This window comes from Nomascus leucogenys, chromosome 4 (assembly GCF_006542625.1).
Source record: "Nomascus leucogenys isolate Asia chromosome 4, Asia_NLE_v1, whole genome shotgun sequence".
NCBI lineage: Eukaryota > Metazoa > Chordata > Mammalia > Primates > Hylobatidae > Nomascus > Nomascus leucogenys.
In genome coordinates, this window is record NC_044384.1 from 102717596 (window position 1) to 102739257 (window position 21662).

The 21662-nt window shown below is 43.7% G+C and overlaps 1 protein-coding gene across 6 annotated transcripts in view; it reads right to left on the reverse strand.

The window, feature by feature from the left end:
* Positions 1 to 21662, reverse strand: part of ARIH2 (ariadne RBR E3 ubiquitin protein ligase 2) — a 69084-nt gene that overhangs the window by 25600 nt on the left and 21822 nt on the right. For 2 of the 6 annotated variants that reach the window (XM_030811830.1, XM_030811829.1), the window contains one exon: positions 16448 to 16493. The exons of the other annotated variants lie outside the window; for them this stretch is intronic. In XM_030811830.1, coding sequence (XP_030667690.1) covers positions 16448 to 16486 — 39 coding nt within the window. In that variant the 5' untranslated portion in view covers positions 16487 to 16493. The remainder of the gene's footprint in view (positions 1 to 16447; positions 16494 to 21662) is intronic. 6 annotated transcript variants of the gene reach the window in all.

A 21662-nucleotide genomic window follows, 5' to 3' on the forward strand; every position in this document is an offset into this window, starting at 1 on the left:
GTGAAGTCTCCCTGAGGAAATGACAGAGGATATGTTTACCACAGGATTACTTACAACAGTTAAAAAAATTAGAAATAACCTAAATATCCAACAAAAATGAGTTAATATATGACAGATTTATGCAATGGACTACTACGTGGTTATTTTAAAAGATTCGGAAGTTTATTGACATAGAAAGACTTTTTTTTTTTTGAGACAGTCTTTGTCACCCAGGCTGGAGTGCAGCGGCATGACCTTCGCTCACTGCAACCTCTGTCTCCCAGGCTCAAGCGATTTTACTGCCTCAGCCTCCCGAGTAGCTGGGATTACAGGCATGCACCACCACGCCCAGCTAATTTTTGTATTTTTAGTAGAGACAGGGTTTCACCATGTTGGCCAGGCTGGTCTCGAACTCCTGACCTCAGGTGATCCGCCTGCCTTGGCCTCCCAAAGTGCTGGGATTACAGGTGTGACCCATTGCACCTGGCCACTTTTTTTTTTTTTTTTTTAAATAATGAGCTACGCTACGTTGTCTAGGCTGGAATACAAGGCTATTCACAGGCATGATCATTGCACACTACAGCTTTGAACTCCTGGGCTCAAATGATCCTCCCACCTCAACCTTTCGGGCACTACAGGTGCATACCACTTCACCCGCCTTAGCAGTTCACATTTTAATGTTAGGTTAAAGAAGCAAATAAGCGTCTACATGTTATAGTCATAATTGGGAAGTTAAGCTAGTTACAGAACATCCTAAGTGTCAAGACTTGGGTGAGACCACAGAAGATTGGGATGTGTTTGGAAGCCTTAGATCAGGCTTCCCACAGAGAGCAATACACACCATAAGGGTACTACTAAAGCAAGGAGAAAGTAGGAGCATATTTACGGCTAGAGTGACAAGAAAACACACAGAACATTGTCTGCTCACTGGACTGAGTCCTTAAACAAGAGCTACCATGGACCTGTAAGGTAGTATGTGCCTTACAGATAAGAACTGCAGCAGAGGGAAGACACACAGAGAACACCACATGATCCCTCCTTCTAGCACTCAAGTCACTCTTGAAAGGAGACAAGTGTGCACCTACTAAACAAGGGCACATCCCAGCATATGAGTGTCAAAGGCTGTGCAATCAGTGAGTGCGTTCCTGTCCTACAGTCCAGGTACATCTGGAGAAAAATCAAGGACTCAAGACAGCTTACTTCACTCAGGATGGGGGTCTCTATTTTCCTTCCAAGGTAAGTGGCATCTGACCCGTGCATGTTGCCACTGTATTTTTTTTTCTTTTTTGTATTTTTTAGTAGAAACGGGGTTTCACCATGTTAGCCAGGATGGTCTCAATCTCCTGACCTCGTGATCCGCCCACCTCGGCCTCCCAAAGTGCTGGCCGGCCAGCCACAGTATTTTCTTGCAGAGGCCCACGTAGACTTTGGGCCTAGGTTTCCCAAATTATGGCTGATATTTCTTCTGTGTCCTTAACAAAGCTATTCGTCCCCAACAGACACTATCACAAAATGAAGAGAGACAAGACATCTTGTTTAAACTTTAACAACTGCTGAAATACAGCCTTTGATACAAATAGCTTTTTTATTTTTTTTTATTGTATTATTATTATTATTATTATTTGAGATGGAGTCTCTCTCTGTCACCCAGGCTGGAGTGCAGTGGTGCAATCTCGGCTCACTGCAAGCTCCACCTCCTGGGTTCACGCCATTCTTCCTGCCTCAGCCTCCTGAGTAGCTGGGACTACAGGTGCCCACCACCACGCCGGGCTAATTTTTTGTATTTTTAGTAGAGATGGGGTTTCACGGTGTTAGCCAAGATGGTCTTGATCTCCTGACCTTGTGATCCACCCGCCTTGGCCTCCCAAAGTGCTGGGATTACAGGCGTGAGCCACTGTGCCCCGCCTATTTTATTATTATTTTTTTTGAGATAGGATCTCACTATGTTTCCCAGGCTGGAGTGCAGTGGCATGATCTCGGCTTACTGCAACCTCCACTTCCTGGGCTCGAGTGATACTCCCAGCTCAGCCTCCTAAGTAGCTGGGACTACAGGTGCAAGACACCATGTCCAGCTAATTTTTTTATATTTTGTAGAGACATGGTTTCTCCATGTTGCCTAGTTTAGTCCTGAACTCCTACGAGCAAGCAATCTGCCTGCCTCAGCCTCCCAAAGTGCTGAGATTACAGGTGTGAGCCACTGAGCCCAGCCTTATCTTTTTTTCTTTTTTTTTTTTTTTTTTGAGACAGAGTCTCCTTCTGTTGCCCTGGCTAGAGTGCAGTGGTACGATCTCGACTCACTGCAACCTCTGCCTCCCGGGTTCAAGCAATTCTCTGCCTCAGCCTCCCAAGTAGCTGGGATTACAGGCGCCTGCCACCACGCCCAGCTAATTTTTGTATTTTTAGTAGAGACGGGGTTTCATCATCTTGGCCCGGCTGGTCTTGAACTCCTGATCTCGTGATCCACCAGCCTTGGCCTCCCAAAGTGCTGGGATTACAGGCGTGAGCCACCGTGCCCGGCCTATCTATTTTTTTAAATAGAGATGAGGTCATGCTGTGTTGTCCAGGCTACAGTGCAGTGGCTGTTCACAGACACGATCCTACTACTGATGAGCACAACAGTTTTTTATTCTGTATTTTACAGACAGGATCTTGTTTTGTTGTCCAGGTTGGAATGCAGTGGCATGATCATAGCTCACTGTAACCAAGAACTCCTGGGTTTAAGCAATACTCTCACCTCAGCCTCCCAAGACTACAAGCCCACACCACCACTCCCAGTTGATTTGTTGTTGTTGTTCAGAGAGGGTCTCATTATGTTGCTCAGGCTGGTCTCAAACTCCTGGTCTCGAGTGATCCTCCTGCAGCACGGGAGTTTTGACCTGCTCTGTTTCCAACCTAGGTCAGTTTACCCCTCGAATAGTTTTAAAAAACATGAAGTGGGGCCAGGCGCAGTGGCTCACACCTGTAATCCCAGCCCTTTGGGAGGCCAAGGCGGGTGGATCACAAGGCCAGGAGATCAAGACCTGCTTGGCTAATATGGTGACATCCCGTCGCTACTAAAAATACAAAAATTAGCTGGGTGTGGTGGTAGGTGCCTGTAGTCCCAGCTACTCGGGAAGTTGAGGCAGGAGAATCGCTTGAACCCGGGAGGTGGAGGTTGCAGTGAGCTGAGATCACGCCACTGCACTCCAGCCTGGGCGACAGCAGAGCAAGACTCCGTCTCAAAGACAAAACAAAACAAACAAACAAACAAACAAAAAAAACCCATGAAGTGATACTGTTTTAGATGAACTCCTTGCTGGAACCTTTTCTTTCTTCTCATACCCAGTGGGGCCCAATCAGCCTTACACCATGCTTTCTGTTCTGACTTCTACATGTCTCATTATGCATGACCAACAAGTCCTAGCAAAGATAATATGCCACCTAGGGAACGCAGAGGAATTCTGACCATGTCCAACAGCTGCCGCCTTTTTTCACTACAGATGGGCCCTTTACACTAAAAACAGGGGTCAGGGTTGACTCACAGATCCACAAAGCCCAGAAATGGACTAGACACTGGGTAGCCACTCAACAAATGCTGATTATTAAGTGGTATGTCTTTAACCTGTGGATTTAAAATAAAATTTTGCTGTTTCATTAGAAAGGTCAAGAAAGTTTAACACTGATCTCTTGATTTCAACAGCACTAACAGCCACAGTGAAGCCTCAGAATTAACACACTAGGTAGTGCTCACCTACAGATAACAACATAACCCTCTACTGAAGCCAAGAATTTCCTGATGATTACAAGTCTGCTAATGACCAACTCAGAATATCCCAGCAGAGCTGAGTTCTGGTGAGAACAAACAATGTGAAGGGAGGTATGCCTACCACTTTATAAAATGGATAGTGGTGAGGTGTAAATCTATTCTTTTAATGGCAACAGCCAAGAGTACATCAATACATATAGGATAGGCCAGGCACAGTGGCTCGCGCCTATAATCCCAGCACTTTGGGAGGCTGAGACAGGCAGATCACTTGACATCAGGAGTTCGAGACAAGCTAAGTTGTGGCCAACATGGTGAAACTCCGTCTCTAATAAAAATACAAAACTTAGTTGGGTGTAGTGGTGGGCGCCTGTAATCCCAGCTACTTGGGAAATCAAGAGGCTGAGGCAGGAGAATCGCTTGAACCCGGGAGGCGGAGGTTGCAGTGAGCCGAGATCGTGCCACTGCACTCCAGCCTGGGTGATAGAGCAAGACTCCATCTCAAAAAAATAAAAAATAAATACACACACACACACACACACACACACACACACGTCAGCTATATGCATCTCCCAGCAGCCTTTTGTAAGAGATACTACTGGGATCCCCACATCAACGGGGGGGTGACTGCCAGGCACAGTGGTTCATGCCTGTGGTCCCAGCTACTCAGGAGGCTGAGGCGGGAGAATTGCTTAGCCCAGGAGTTCCACACCACAGCCAGCCTGGCAACACAGCAAAACCCTGTCTCTTTCAAAAAAAAAAAAAAAAAAAAAAAAAGTGCCAGGCGCAGTGGCTCACGTCTGTAATCTGAGCACTTTGGGAGGCAGAGGCGGGCGGATCACCTGAGGCCAGGAGTTCGAGACCAGCCTGGCCAACATGGTGAAACCCCATCTCTACTAAAAATATAAAAATTAGCTGGGTGTTGTGGCGGGCGCCTGTAATCCCAGCTATTCGGGAGGCTGAGGCAGTAGAATTGCTTGAACCCAGGAGATGGAGGTTGCAGTGAGCCGACATAGTACCACTGCACTCCAGCCTGGGCGACAGAGTGAGACTTCGTCTCAAAAAAAAAAAAAAAAGTAAAGGAGAGAATTACACATATTAGGTTGATAGTACACAGAAGATTGGAGACTTACTCCCTCAAAAATCTACAAATCTGATGAAATTCTGAGACCACTAATTAAGGGAAAATATAGTGTCACTGCACCTCATCCAGTAATGGACACCAGGAAGGATCTATAGGAAAGCCAGGTTCCCCAGAGCCCTCTGAGCAAAAGCAGCAGAGAGATGGAGAAAAACAATGAGAAAATGATACTCTAGAAGAATATATTCTAAAAGGTAGTCTCAGCAAGGAGGCTACCTTCTCCCTGATTTGGGTCACAAGAGAGAACTGACTGAACCCCCATTTCAACTCCCCAGCAGTTTTCCAGAGGAAGCAGTGGCCACCTTGAGCCATCTTGGCCTCCCGGCAGGAGGGCCAAGACAAATCTTCTAAACAATATTAAGCCAGATTAAAGGTAAAAATCTGTCTGAGTGCAAACAGCTGAGCTTTCTAAGAAAGAACTAGTATTCACACCATTAGTCTTTAATGCTCGAAAGAGCTCAACAATCCATTTAGAATCTATCACAGTCAACACTTTCACTACTGAGTCCTTCACCCCCTGTCCCCTTGTTACCCTTTATAATTTGTTCAATTGTGAAGAGAAAACCTTTCAGTAGAATCAAGAGGAGCTCTTGCTGGGCTGTTTTAATGAAGGAGCTAACAACTTGTTGGTAGTTAGGATTAAGTATTATCAAGACAACTTATAAAGAAAAGGCCAAATCTTTTCCAAAAGAAAAATGGATCCAGGGTAGTAAACAACCAGTGTAAGCCAAAAAAAAGACTAATGACTTAGAAGGAACACATGTGACCAATGCGGTGTTCAGAAGAAACTTGCAGTTCTATTAGGTCAACATGCAATCAGAGGATTAAAAGTCCTATTTATTTATGAATGCTTTTTCTTTTTCTTTTCTGTTGAGATGGAGTGTCATTCTGTCGCCCAGGCTAGAGTGCAGTGGCGTGACCTTGGCTCACTGCAACCTCTGCTTCTCGGGTTCAAGTGACTCTCCTGCCTCAGCCTCCCAAGTAGCTGGGATTACAGGCACTCACCACCACGCCCAGCTATTTTTGGTATTTTTACTAGAGATGCGGTTTCACCACGTTGGCCAGGCTGGTCTCGAACTCCTGACCTCAAGTGATCGGCCTGCCTCGGCCTCCCAAAGTGCTGGGATTATGGGCGTGAGCCTCCATGCCCGGCACTATGAATGCTTTTTCTATTTCTAGAAACATTAACTGAGGAAAAAACTAGAAATTAAGAACTAGAAAGTTTCTTGTCCAAAAGGAGTCTCAAGATAATTACTGAGTAATCTGAGTCTCTGATGAGAGAGATAAAAAAGGTATCTATTGTTCCCTCCATCTCAAGGGCCAAAAAAGGTGCCATTCATTAGGTTACTGTTTCCAGCAAACCCATTCTCCAATTCATTTCCACTATTCCCCAGAGGAAATCTCATCCCTGTTTAAAGAGCAAACCCTGAGATGGTGGAATCTCTTTGACAGTCACTTTGCACATTCACAAAACCATGAGTAAAGAATAGTTACAGGCTGGGTGTGGTGGCTCAAGCCTGTAATCTCAGCACTTTGGGATGCCAAGGTGGGAGGATTACTTGAATTCAGAAGTTTGAGACCAGCCTGGGCAAATAGTGAGACCCTATATGTAGAAAAAAGTTTTTTTGTTTGTTTGTTTTTGTTTTTTTTTTTTTGAGACAAAGTCTCACTCTGTGGCTCCGACTGGAGTGCAGTAGCGCAATCCTGGCTCACTGCAAGCTCCGCCTCCCAGGTTCACACCATTCTCCTGCCTCAGCCTCCTGAGTAGCTGGGACTACAGGCGCCCACCACAACGCCTGGCTAATTTTTTGTATTTCTTAGTAGAGACGGGGGTTTCACCATGTTATACAGGATGGTCTCGATCTCCTGACCTCGTGACCCGCCTGCCTCGGCCTCCTAAAGTGCTTGGATTACAGGCGTGAGCTGCCAAGCCCGGCCTTTTTTTTTTTTTTTTTTTTTTGCGACAAAGTCTCGCTCCTGTCCCCACACTGGAATGCAATGGTGCGATCTTGGTTCACTGCAACCTCTGCCTCCCAGGTTCAAGCGATTCTCCTGTCTCAGCCTCCCAAGTAGCTGGGATTACAGGCGCCTGCCACCACACCTGGCTAATTTTTGTATTTTAATAAAGACGACGTTTCACCATGTTGGCCAGGCTGGTCTCAAACTCCATACCTCAGGTGATCCACCCGCCTCGGCCTCCCAAAGTGCTGGGATTACAGGCGTGAGCCACCATGCCCAGCCAAAACATTTTTTTTTTATTAGCTGGGCATGGTGGCATGTGCCTGTAGTCCCAGCTACTTAAGAGGCTAAGGTAGGAGGATCGCTTGAGCCCAGGAGGTTGAGGCTGCAGTGAGCCATGATCATGCCACTACACTCCAGCTGGGGTGACACAGCAAGACACTGTTTCAAGAAAATGAATAATGGCTGGGTGTGGCGGCTCACACCTGTAATCCCAGCACTTTGGGAGGCCGAGGCGGTTGGATCACCTGAGGTCTGGAGTTTGAGACCAGCCTGGATCACGAGATCAGGAGATTGAGACCATCCTGGCTGACACGGTGAAACCCTGTCTCTACTAAAAATACAAAAAATTTGCCGAGTGTTATGAGGCGCCTGTAGTCCCAGCTACTCCGGAGGCTGAGGCAGGAGAATGGCGTGAGGCAGGAGAAGCTCCAGGAGGCGGAGCTTGCAGTGAGCTGAGACCGCATCACTGCCCTCCAGCCTGGGAGACAGAGCGAGACTCCGTCTAAAAAAAAAAGAAAAAAAAAGAAAATGAATAATCATGTTTAATAACTATAATACTTTTCAAAGTTTATGGGGTCTAACTGCCAAAATCAGAAATAAAAAATTCACGGATTATTCCTGATTTTAATTCAATTTGGCTCATAATTTGGTAAGATGTTGATTTCAATTGATGAATTTCAATCTATTCAGAATTGCTGGCAGGGCGCAGTGGCTTACACCTGTAATCCCAGCACTTTGGGAGGCCGAGGCGGGCAGGGTCACCTGAGGTCGGAGTTTGAGATCAGCCTGGCCAACATAGTGAAACCCTGTCTCTACTAAAAATACAAAAATTAGCCGGGCATAGTGGTGGGCACCTGTAATCCCAGCTACTTGGGAGGCTGAGGCATGAGAATCAGTTGAACTCGAGAAGCAGAGGTTGCAGTGAGCCAAGATCACGCCACTGCACTCCAGCCTGGGTGACAAGAACGAGACTGCGTTTCAAAAAAAAAACTGCTGACAGTAGAAATACTAAGATATTCTTTATGCACATATACCAGGCAATATAAACTCCCTTGTTGCCAAATTCAAACATTTCTCATACCTTATGTTGCTGACAGAAATCAGACACTTAACTTCCTTCTGCCTTAATGACCCCCCTCTTCATCTCTATGATGTCTTTTGCAGCACCTGTTCAGGTACTCTGTACTCTTCCTCTTGTATCCCCATCTTGCCAGTGGGGGGCACCACATTCCCACTCCTCTCAAGGTAGGACTGTTGGCCTTTTCCTCCACGTCTCACTCTTCCTTAACCACTTTACCCTCTCCCATCGTCACCACTCCAGTGTCCAATCTCTAGTTCTTCCTCTCCTCAGCACTCCCATCAGAAGGGCCTCACTCACATGGAAAGGCATCTTAATGTATATCCCTTCCACTCCATCATTCTCAGGATGAGCTTCCTGACACCCTTATGCAACAGTAATAATAACACAATTCTTGCAGATCCCTTAACTCTTGCCAGGATCAGTTCCTACCTTGTTTAAAACCTATCACTGCTCTCCGGTATTGACAGGACAAACCTTATATGCCTTAGTAGAAGAGAGTCTTCAGGACCCACCATCTAATCCCTCCTCACAGCAATTCACTGAATGATTCCAGAACCCCCATATGTTTCTCTTAACTGTCAGCTACCAATAATACCCTTCTTTGTAGGATACATTTAGAAATTAAAGAACATACTTCTATAGAACCCCTGTGTCAAAGCAGGAATCAAAAGAGAAATTAGAAGATGTTTTGAACTGAGTAACAAAAATACTACATAATGAAATTTGTGAGATGCAGCTAATATAATGCCTACACGAAAATTTAAAACTATAAATGTGTATACTAAAAAAGGTCCCAAAATCAATGACATAAAGATCTAACCTAAGAAGCTAGAAAAATTTAGTCACTGCCATGTATTACAACTAAAAAAAGGGAAGCTAGAAAAAGATGACTAAGTTAAAATGAAGTAAAAAGAAGAAAATAGTAACAATTAAAAAGAGAAAGAAATAAAATCCAAAGCAAGTAACAGCAAAAATTAACGAAGTCTAAAAATGGATTCTTTAAAAATATCAACAAAGTTGATAAAACAGAACAATTAGGAAAAAAGAGAAAACAAATTACCCATATCAGAGGTAGAAGATGGACCACCCCCTACAATTCTTATAGACATTAAAAGGAAAATAAGAAAATGTTATGAACAACCTAATTCTAATAAAATTGACATCTTAAATAAACTTAACATGTTCTTTGAAGAATACTTACCAACAGCGACACAAAATGAAAAAGAAAAACTGAGCAGCTCTTTATATAGTAAAGACATGGAATTCATGATCGAAACCCTTCCCACCAAATTCCAGGCCCAGGAATTTTACTGATGAATTCTATCAACACTAATTTTACATAAACACTTTTAGAAACTAGAGAAGGGACATTTCTTCCAAACTCATTTTATGAGGTTAGCATAACCATGATAAAACATAACCAAGAAAAAAACCCCAATATTCCACAGACATAGACACAAAAATCCTTAATTAAAAAATTTGCCATTGCACTGCAGCCTGGACAACAAGAGTGAAACTCCAGGGGAAAAAAAAAAAAACACTAATAAATGAATTTATGAATTTACCAAGGTAAAAAAAATACAAAGTTGGCCTGGTACACTGGCTCACGCTTGTAATCCCAGCACTTGCAGAGGTTAAGGCAGGCAAATCACCTGAGCCCAGGAGTTCAAGACCAGCCAAGGCAACATGGCAAAATTCTGTCCCTACAAAAAGTACAAAAAATTAGCTGGGCATGGTGACATGAACCTGTTGTCCCATCTACCTGGGAGGCTGAGGTAGAAGGATCACTTGAACCTGGGAGGTTGAGGTTGCAGTGAACCATGATAGCTCTACTGCACTCCAGCCTGGGTGACAGGGCAAGACACTGTCACAAAATAAAAATTAAAAAAAAAAAAAAAAAAAAAAAAAAAGGCCGGGTGCAGTGGCTCACACTTGTAATCCCAGCACTTTGGGAGGCCGAGGCGGGCGGATCATGAGGTCAGGAAATCGAGACCACGGTGAAACCCCGTCTCTACTAAAAATACAAAAAAAATTAGCCGGGCGTGGTGGCGGGCGCCTGTAGTCCCAGCTACTCGGAGAGGCTGAGGCAGGAGAATGGTGTGAACCCGGGAGGCGGAGCTTGCAGTGAGCCGAGATTGCGCCACTGCACTCCAGCCTGGGCGACAGAGCGAGACTCCGTCTCAAAAAAAAAAAAAAGAAGAAAGAAAATACAAAGTCAATATATACAAAAACCAAGTGTTAGAATTCAAAGAAAGAGCCATAAAAGTATTTCTATATAGCAGCAAATTGAAAAATTAAATGGGTGAATTTTAATATTTTATTTAACCTAATATATCCTAAATTGTATTATTTCAACATGTAACACATAAAAAAGCATTGATAATCTATTTTTATCCTTTGTTTCATTCTAAGTCCAGTGTGTATTTTAGACTTACGGCACATCTCAATTCAAACTGACTGTATTTCAAATGAGCAATGGCCACACATAGCTACCATACCGGGCAGCACAGCTACAGATTTTGAACACAGCAATCAAAACCAATCAAAATGAAAATCCCAATCAAAATCACAAGCTTTTTAATAAAATTAACAGTTGATTGCAAAATCTGTAGAAATGTAAAGGATCCAGAATATCCAAAGCAATCTTGAAAGAAAAGAGCAAAGTTGAAAGACTTATACAATCTGACTTCAAGACTTACTATATAAAGCTACATACGGTAATCAAGACAGTCGAGATACTGGACTTCATCAAAATTAAGCTTTTACTCTTCAACAGACATCATTTAGAATATGGAAAAGTAGGAAGAAGAACTAGATGGAGTAAAAAAAGAGGAAAAAAAGAAAATGGAATAGACAGACATATATAGATCAGTAGAACAAAACAGAGTCTAAAAGGAAACTCATACATGTATGGTAAATTTTCAACAAAGGTGCCAATGTAATTCAATGGAGAAAAAAAGTCTTTTCAACAAATGGTTCTGGAACAATTGAATAATTGTTTATACGTAACAAACAAAACACAGAACATAGACCATTACTTCGTACCACACAAAAATTAACTCAAAAGAGTTCACATATCTAAATGTAAAACCTAAAACTATAAAATTGCTAAAAGAAAACACAGAAGAAAACTGTGACCTTAGTTTAGGCAGATTTCTAGATATGACACTAAAAGCACAATCCTTAAAAGAAAAATTTTTTAAAAAAAGAAAATAAAGATAAACTGGACTTCATCAAAATTAAGCTTTTACTCTTCAAAAGACACCATTTAGAAAATGGAAAAGTAGGAAGCAGAACTAGATGGAGTAAAAAAAAGATAAAAAAAAAAAAAGATATAGGTAACAGGATGGGAGAAAATATCTGCAAATCATACATCTGATAAAATAATTCAAACTATGTAAAGAATTCTCTCTTAGAACTCAATAAGGCACAAAATGCAATTTTTAAAAACAAAGTATTTGAACAGACATTTCACCACAAAAAATAAATGTATGAATAGCAAATAAGCACAAGGAAAGATCATTAATTACATTAATGGTTAATGACACTAGTCATTAGGGAATGCAAATTAAAACCACAAGATACTACATTTCACACTCACTAGAATGATTATAATCCAGAAGACCTAAAATACCAAGTGCTAACAAGGAAGCAGAGAAACTGGAACCCTTACATAATGCTAGTGGGAATGTAAAGTAGTAGAGACACCTTGGAAGACAGTTTATTTCTTAAAATGTTAAACACGGCTGGGCGCGATGGCTCACACCTGTAATCCCAGGCCAAGGTAGGCAGATCACGAGGTCAGGAGATAGAGACCATCCTGGCTAACGCGGTGAAACCCCCGACTCTACTAAAAATACAAAAAATTAGCCGGGCATCGTGGCGGGCGCCTGTAGTCCCAGCTACTCGGGAAGCTGAGGCAGGAGAATGGCATGAACCCGGGAGGCGGAGCTTGCAGTGAGCCATGATTGCGCCACTGCACTCCAGCCTAGGCGACAGAGCGAGACTCCGTCTCAAAAAAAATAAATAAAAAATAAATGTTAAACATACACTTACCATGTGACCCAGCAATCCCACTCCTAGTTATCTATACAAGAGAAATGAAAACACATGGCTATATTAAGCCCTGGACATGAATGGTCACAGCAGCATACTGTGTAGCCCAAAATTAGAACCAACCCAATGTCCATCAACTTACAAATGAATGGGTAAACAAAATGTGGCATATCCATCATTATTCAGCAATAAAAGAGAACACACTACTGATGCATGATACAATATGGATGAACCTCAACCACTATGCTAAGAGAAAGAACCAGGTAACAAAAGATTACATATTGTATAATTCGAATTGTATGAAATTTCTAGAAAAGGCAAAACTATTGACACAGGGCCGGGCGCGGTGGCTCACGCTTGTAATCCCAGCACTTTGGGAGGCCGAGGCGGGCGGATCATGAGGTCAGGAGATCGAGACCACGGTGAAACCCTGTCTCTACTAAAAAAATACAAAAAATTAGCGGGGCGTGGTGGCGGGCGCCTGTAGTCCCAGCTACTCGGAGAGGCTGAGGCAGGAGAATGGCGTGAACCCGGGAGGCGGAGCTTGCAGTGAGCCGAGATTGAGCCACTGCACTCCAGCCTGGGCGACAGAGCGATACTCCGTCTCAAAAAAAAAAAAAAAAAAAAAAAAAAAAAAAAAAAAAACTATTGACACAGAAGATCAGTAGTCACTTGGGAACAGGGATCAACTATAAATGAACACAGGAATTTTTTAGGTGATGAAATGTTCTAAAACTGGGACTATGGTAATGACTACATAGTTGTATACATTTAATAGAATTCAAATAATGGTACACTTTAAAATGGATGAGTTGGGCCAAGCGCAGTGGCTCACATCTGTAATCCCAGCACTCCTGGGAGGCCGAGGTGGGCGGATCACCTGAGGTTGGGAGTTCCAGACCAGCCTGACCAACATGGAGAAACCCCATCTCTACTAAAAATACAAAATTAGCACTAAAACCACAAAATTAGCCAGGCGTGGTGGCACATGCCTGTGATCCCAGCTACTTGGGAGGCTGAGGCAGGAGAATCACTTGAACCCGGGACGCAAAGGTTGCGGTGAGCCGAGATCGTGCCATTGCACTCCAGCCTGGGCAACAAGAGCAAAACTCCGTCTCAAAAAACAAAATAAAATAAAAAGAAGGCCAGGCGCGGTGGCTCACGCCTGTAATCCCAGCATGTTGGGAGGCCGAGGCGGGCGGATCACGAGGTCAAGAGATCGAGACCATCCTGGCTAACATGGTGAAACCCCATCTCTACTAAAAATACAAAAAAATTAGCCAGGCGTGGTGGTGGGCGTCTGTAGTCCCAGCAACTCGGGAGGCTGAGGCAGGAGAATGGCGTGAACCTGGAAGGCAGAGCTTGCAGTGAGCCGAGATTGCACCACTGCACTCTAGCCTGGGTGACAGAGCAAGACTGTCTCAAAAAATAAATAAACAAAATAAAAATAAAATAAGAATAAAATGGATGAGTTTAATGGCATGTAAAACTTTAATAGAGCTGTTTCAAAAATGAGTTGACTGATGGACAGATAAATGATGAAGCAAATGCAGCAACAGATTATCAATTATATAATCTAGATGGTATAGTATATGAATGTCCACTGTACAATTATTTAAAGCTCTTTCTTTTAAATTTTTCATAATAAAAGGGCTGAAAGTTTGTCAAATTTAATTCAATGGCAATCACTCACATAATCAAATGTCACAATATACAAAGGGTTGACCCTTATAGTACTGCATCAAATAGTATATACTTTGACTTTTTATTTATAATCCTCAAAATAAATTCCGCTTTACAGTTTTAACACAGTTTTCACTAAGGTTAACTGACTGTATACACTATAGAGTATATTATAATAGTGCTAGTATAAAGTCATTTCCATATAGGCCTATAATGCTGATAACTTTACAATATTCTCTGGCTTTCTTTTTTTCCCTTTTTTTTTTTTTTTTGAGACAGAGTTTTGCTTTTGTTGCCCAGGCTGGAGTGCAATGGCACGATCTCAGCTCACCACAACCTCCACCTCCCAGGTTCAAGAGATTCTCCTGCTTCAGCCTCCCGAGTAGCTGGGATTATAGGCATGTGCTACAATGCCCGGCTAATTTTGTATTTTTAGTAGAGATGAGGTTTCTCCATTTTGGTCAGGCTGGTCTTAAACTCCCGACCTCAGGTGATCCCCCCGCCTCGGCCTCCCAAAGAGCTAGGATTACAGGCGTGAGCCACTGTGCCTGGCCTTCTCTGGCTTTCTTGATCTCCCTGACCAAGGCTTCTGAGTATTTCACTGGATGTTCTGCTCCCATTCAGCCAGCTCCTTAAATATCACTTTTCCACAGGCGCAGCTTTTAGGCCTGCCTTCTCACTCCCTGGACTGTCTTTGGGCAATCACGTTTGTGCCTGCCCCTTAGTATGAACATAAGCCCCAAAGATAAGAACTCTTTCATTTTACCGGGAGCTAGGAAAGGAAAGTGTATGAGCAAGGTAGAGAAGTGGGGGCAAGCCTAAAGTTTATTGTGAAGAGTGAAGGGTACCCTCAAGTTTCTGGGTAGTCCAGAGAAGGCTTTCACAGAGTCAAAGATGGGGTCTGAGCAGAGACCAAGAGCAGCCCATCCTCCCACCTTCCCTGAGTCCTCCAAACCTGCACCACAATGGGTTAGACGCTACTGGGGAGCTTTCTTTCCAGCTTGAAATGAGCTCTCTCTCCTCTGTTCTCATTTACCCTACACACTGCTCTGCATTACCCGTAGCCCTCAATCCAATATGGCTTTGTTTTGCCATTGCATTTACAATGTCAGTACTCTCAGATGGTTTCCAGATCTTTATTTCAGGAAGCATGTGCTACATGCATGTCAAAAAGGACTTTGTTTATGGTCATTTCTATTTTCCAAAGGTCATGAGCAAACAACTTCTGGCATCCTCTATAGTCTGTTTTTGACTGAAACTCTAAAATGCACAGACTATAGTGGATGACAGAAGGTGTTTGCTCATGACCTTTGGAAAATACTATCTGACACAGGCCCTCAAAACATGTTCAGTAGTTACCACTTGGTTACACTGGCCTAGAAACCTAGAGTAGACGGCTGCTTGGGAGTCAAGTTCTCCTTTCTGTTTTTTAAATGAAGAACTTAGTAAATGTGTCACACAATTCTATGCCTGCTTCACAAGCAGGGCTGAGGAACGGAGGATGAAGACCAGGGGGAAATACAGGCTGTGGGCCAATAATGCTAAGATTTTCTCACAGAGATGTAATGAAGTGAATATGAATGCTTTAGTTGCTGTTACTGACATGGTTAGCAGCATGCAAATCTACAATCTCAGCATTTTGTTCTGGAGGCACTTTCTTCCAGTCTAAGGGTGTTAGAGACTAGAGAACTGAAATCAAACTGTCATCTTAGAATGGAGACTACCTTATAAGATAAAACTTTGAATCTCTGTGTCCTCTGACCCACTTGCTACAAGGAGACGGCTGCAGGGTTTCAGGATCTTAAGTAAGGCAACTCCAATAACAATTTGCGTGTGGGCTTAGACTAGCAATTCTGTGACTTGCTGCCCTACTTCTGTTTCAACTTTATTCAGTGTAAGCAGATGGTGATGATATCATTTTTCAGATCACAAATCGCAAGTCCACCTGAAGTTTGTTAATAACAGCCACAAATGTATTTTCTGATTTCTACCAAGTCCCTTCCCCTCCACCGCATTCCACCAAGTCTCTATCAGAAGTTTAAATTAGTCATTGGAATAAACATTTGAGTCCCCTGACCACGAAGAACTTAAAATACCAGAGAGAGATAAATTCCTGCTACTGAAGGAAATGGTAAGTACATATGACATTTAGGACCCTTTCTAGTACACAACCAACATCTATCTTCAGAAAAAATGTTTTGCGAGTTCCAGGACATTTAACAGTTATTATTTGACACCCCAGAGCACTTGGATAGTACATGTTTATTACTCAAAATAGTGCACAGAACATACTAATTTTATATACGGATCAAGGCACATGCTAAAATAGCCCCTGCTCCTGACAACAGTTCCCCAAGGATATCCATGACCAGTTGCTTCTTTATCTTTTTAGTCTCCTCTAGCTGGTTCAAGCTCTCCAGCCCTCAAGGACAAGTTAACAACATAGCTTGCAAATAGACTTTTCCCCCAGAAAAAAGAAATCCAGCAGCCCACCAAAACTGTCACCAGCCCTTCCCACACTTACCAGTGCCATAGGGAGGATGCAGCTGATGGCAGTGAGCATCAACGGCCTGAAAAAATACAGGTGGTAGTTTCAATTTTTATTTAGAATTCTTACTTGCCAACTGCCTGAAATCTTTTAAGGCTACATGAATGGGTCTTCATGCCTCAGCCTGCCACTTCGTGGTCCAATCACTTTTGTTAACAAACACTAGTGGTCACTCATTAAAAAGCAGAAATGAAGAAAGGGAGTGAACTGTGGGCCAGCTTCTGGGCCTGGGCTAGAATGGGACATGATATAGGAAAATTAGCCTAAAGAGATCAAGACAGATGGATTTGGGTCCGGGGGGCAAGGGATGATGTGGAGGGAGGCAAGAAAGTACTAAACGGACAAGAGGAAGAAAGAAGGTTAAAGCACAAAGACAAAGGAGTAAGTAAACACCAGCCTAGGATGGGGCAAAATTAGCATCAGTAGTGGTGGTGGTAGTGAGGTCTCATAGGGCTTCTGACCCTAAACCAGGCTCACCCCTGAAGTCTAATTTAAGTGGTAGGATTTCATTTCTCCCATATTTCACACCTAAATATTCTCAACCTCTAAAAGGCCCACTCTCTGGCACCTGATCATAACTTTGTGCGTTCCACTTTTCTTTACAGGGACATGGAGGGAGGGTTGACTTGTAATTGAGGCACCCAAAAGTTATATATGTTTTTAAATCTGATTAATAAACACAAATCTGAAGACTTCTCACTAGCCTAACCTTGATTCAGTCCTAACTGCTATGAACTCCAATCATTAAAATCAATACCAAAAAAACCAAAGACCTCACTCAATATAAGGTTATTTATACAAAATACAATAATGTAAAAATATTAACGTAATCATTCCTTGACCATAAGGGTATATATTTTTTTAATTATGAAAAATTTCAAACATCTACCAAAGTGAAGAATATAATGAAACCCATTAACCAGCTGGTGGCCAGACCCACTATGTCTCCATTCCAGCCCTCCCCTCCTCCCTCCAGATTATTGTGAAGTAAATCCCAGCCAGCATATCTTTTAGGGTGCATTTAATGGAAACTTTTTGGGAAGTACTCAGTACAAAGGGCTGGTTATTGCCCCTTCTAGAACTCTTAACAGACTTCCAGGGGAATGCCACATAGGCAGATTATGTCCAGCAAACCCAACCAAAAGAAATGCAGATGGGAACTGATATCAAATGAACTGCACAGAGTAGGACTAAAAGCTGTGTCCATTCCCGCAGCCACAGCCCATCCTGTCCAAAAATTATTTGAAACAATGCTATGTCTCAGCTACTGCTACTGTGAGGAGGCAAAGAGAGGGAATGCCAAATAACCAGCTAGGTAGTACCATCCAAGTACTACCAATAAGATGGTAGTACCATCTTCTCCAAAAGGAGGGCACTTCAGAGGCCAGCACATCTTAATGAAAAAGCCACAGATTCCAACAGCATGTTTCAATGACAGAGCTACTACCTCATCGACTGCTTTCCTTAGCTACCCCTTTATGCTAGAAACATATAACCCTATTTTTATAATCTTTCTGTTCATCTAAAACTATATAAACAGGAACAGAATGAAAGCCCATCGAGGGCAGAAATTTTTTGACTGATTCCTTCTCTGCCAAACCCAAGAACCTGGAACAATACCTGTGCTAGCATTAGGTCCCATACGCCAACACCACTCTCTGCCTGTGTCCGGTGGTCCAGCCTTGTCACGACACCCACATCCACCGCAAGAGCGTATGAAGGTGCCAAGGTGTTCCAAGCCCTCAGGGATGCACAGGGATACAGGAGAGGCCAGACACAGCTTCTCTGAGACAGTTAAAAAAAGTTGGAGGGCTTAGCAGTCTCTCGAGGGTTGCAAGAAGGGCGGAGATGCTGACAATAGGTTGGAGGAGGCTAAAATCAAGTATATGAGTTATGGAAAGGAACAATGAAGAGATCAGGCTGGAGCCTGGAGAATCCAGTTTAAATTTTTCAACAGAGCAAAATAAAGTGGTACTTTTAGTGGATGTATCAGAAAAACAAAAAGTGGAAGTACAGGAGGGGGCAGATATTAAAGGCAGAGAGATCTTTAAGTTATTTGAAAAAGAAGATGTCGGCTAGGCGCAGTGGCTCATGCCTGTAATCCCAGCACTTTGGGAGGCCGAGGCAGGCGGATCTCCTGAGGTCAAGAATTCAAGACCAGCCTGGCCAACATGGTGAAACCCCATATCTATTAAAAATACAAAAATTAGGGCCGGGCACGGTGACTCACGCCTGTAATTCCAGCACTTTGGGAGGCTGAGGCGGGCAGATCACTTGAGGTCAAGAGTTCGAGACCAGCCTGACCAACATGGAGAAACCTCATCTCTACTAAAAATACAAAATTAGCTGGGCGTGGTGGTGCGTGCCTGTAATCCCAGTTACTCGGGAGGCTGAGGCAGGAGAATGGCTTGAACCTGGGAGGCGGAGGTTGCAGTGCGCTGAGATCGTGCCATTGCACTCCAGCCTGGGCAACAAGAGCGAAACTCCATCTCAAAAAAAAAAAAAAAAAAAAAAAAAATTAGCTGGGCATGTTGGCAGGTGCCTGTAATCCCACCTACTCAGGAGGCTGAGGCAGGAGAATCATTTAAACCCGGGAGGCGGAGGTTGCACTCCAGCCTGGGCAATGGAGACTCCGTCTCCAAAAAAAAAAAAGAAAAAAGGAAAAGAAGAGGTCAAACTATCTTTTTCCATCTGTCCCAGCATCTACCTGAAAGTTAAAATGACATCAGAAATTCAGGAAGTACTTGTTTACTGGGAAATAATTATTAAACCTATCCTAATGGCCAATGAACAAAGAAAATCAGTTGAGGCTTGGCTGGGAATAGTGGCTCATGCCAGTAATCTCAACACTTTGGGAGGCCGAAGCGGGAGGATCTCCTGAGGTCAGGAATTCAAGACCAGCCTGGCCAACATGGTGAAACCCCGTTTCTATTAAAAATACAAAAATTACCTGGGCGTGGTGGCAGGCACCTCTAATCCCAGCTATTCAGGAGGCTGAAGCAGGAGAATTGCTTGAACCCACGAGACAGAGGCTGCAGTGAGCCAAGATAACTCAACTGCACTCCAGCTTTGGTGACAGTAAGACTCCGTCTCAAAAAAAAAAAAAAAAAAAAAAAATAGCCAGGTGTGGTTGCGTGTGCCTGTAATCCCAGCTACTCGGGAGGCTGAGGCAGGAAAGTCACTTGAACTTGGGAGGCGGAGGTTGCAGTGTGCCAAGATCATGCCACTGCATTCTAGCCTGGGTGACAGAGTGAGACTTCATCTCAAACAAAAAAAAAGAAAAATTGGGCTGGGTGCGGTGGCTCACACCTGTAATCTCAGCACTTTGGGAGGCCAAGGCGGGGCAGATCACAAGGTCAGGAGATCGAGACCATCCTGGCTAACACAGTGAAACCCCGTCTCTACTAAAAATACACAAAGTTAGCCAGGCGTGGTGGCAGGCACCTGTAGTCCCAGCTACTCAGGAGGCTGAGGCAGGAGAATGGCGTGAACCCAGGAGGTGGAGCCAAGATTGCGCCACTGCACTCCAGCCTGGGCGACAGAGCGAGACTCCGTCTCAAAAAAAAAAAAAGAAAAGAAAAATCAATGGCCCATAAAACATAAAAGGCACTTTGATGGAAAGGAACAACACTGCCACCTCATTTCTTTTTACCACTACCACCACCAGGTCTTCCTATCCAGGAGAAATCTTTTCCAGTCATTTGTCTAAGGTTCTTCTGGTTGTCACCAACATCACTGAGTATAACCCTAACTCTCTATGACATGTAACTTACTTAAATTGCTCCTTATCTCCCGCTTTCAAGTCCCAACTTTTTGATATATAAAACACTATTTTTATTTCCTCCATCAGTTACTTTTGTAGCTTTAGGATACTATTTGTAGGACCAGAATTGCATTTTCTTCACTGTGGTTCCAATGCCAATAACCCTTGGGGCCATTCAAAGGAGAATGTTCATACATCAGGCACAAATTTTTTTTTTTTTTTTTGAGACGGAGTCTTGCTCTGTCACCCAGGCTGGAGTGCAGTGGCACGATCTCTGCTCACTGCAAGCTCCGCTTCCTGGGTTCACACCATTCTCCTGCCTCAGCCTCCCGAGTAGCTGGGACTACAGGCACCCACTACCACGCCTGGCTAATTTTTTTTTGTATTTTCAGTAGAGACGGGGTTTCACCATGTTAGCCAGGATGGTCTTGATCTCCTGACCTCGTGATCCGCCCGCCTCAGCCTCCCAAAGTGCTGGGATTACAGGCATGAGCCACCGCGCCCAGCCTGCACAAATATATTTTTTGATTGCCACCAATGACTCATACTCATGCCATGTATGTGGCTTTATATATATATATTTTGAGATGGAGTCTCGCTTTATCACCCAGGCTGAAGTGGAGTGGCGCAATCTCAGCTCACTGCAACCTCTGCCTCCCAGGTTCAAGCAATTCTCCTGCCTCAGCCTCCCGAGTATCTAGGATTACAGGCACGCACCACCACGCCTGACTAATTTTTGTAATTTTAGTAGAGATGTAGAGATGGGGTTTCACCATGTTGGCCAGGCTGGTGGAACTAATAAATGTCCATGAAATCTTCACAATCCACATTCTTCGGCCATGGCTTCAGCCAGTCCCTCCGTTTAGGGTCCCTGACTTCCCACAACACTGACCTCAAGTGATCTGCCTGCCTGGGCCTCCCAAAGTGCTGGGATTACAGGAGTGAGCCACCGCATCCGGACTTTGCTCACTTGCACACTCTCTCTCTCTTTTTATCTATCTATCTATCTATCTATCTATCTATCTATCTATCTATCTATCATCTTTTTAAAAACTGGGCTCACTGCAACCTCCACCTCCCGGGTTCAAGTGATTCTCCCACCTCAGCCTCCCGAGTAGCTGGGATTACAGATGTGTGCCACCATGCCCAGCTAATTTTTTTTTTTTTTTTTTTTTTTTTTTGAGATGGAGTCTCGCTCCATCGCCCAGGCTGGAGTGCAGTGGCATGATCTCGGCTCACTGCAAGCTCCGCCTCCCAGGTTCACGCCATTCTCCTGCCTCAGCCTCCCGAGTAGCTGGGACTACAGGCACCCACCACCACGACCGGCTGATTTTTTGTATTTTTAGTAGAGACAGGGTTTCACCATGTTGGCCAGGCTGGTCTTTAACACCTGCCTTGGCCTCCCAAAGTGCTGGGATTACAGGCATG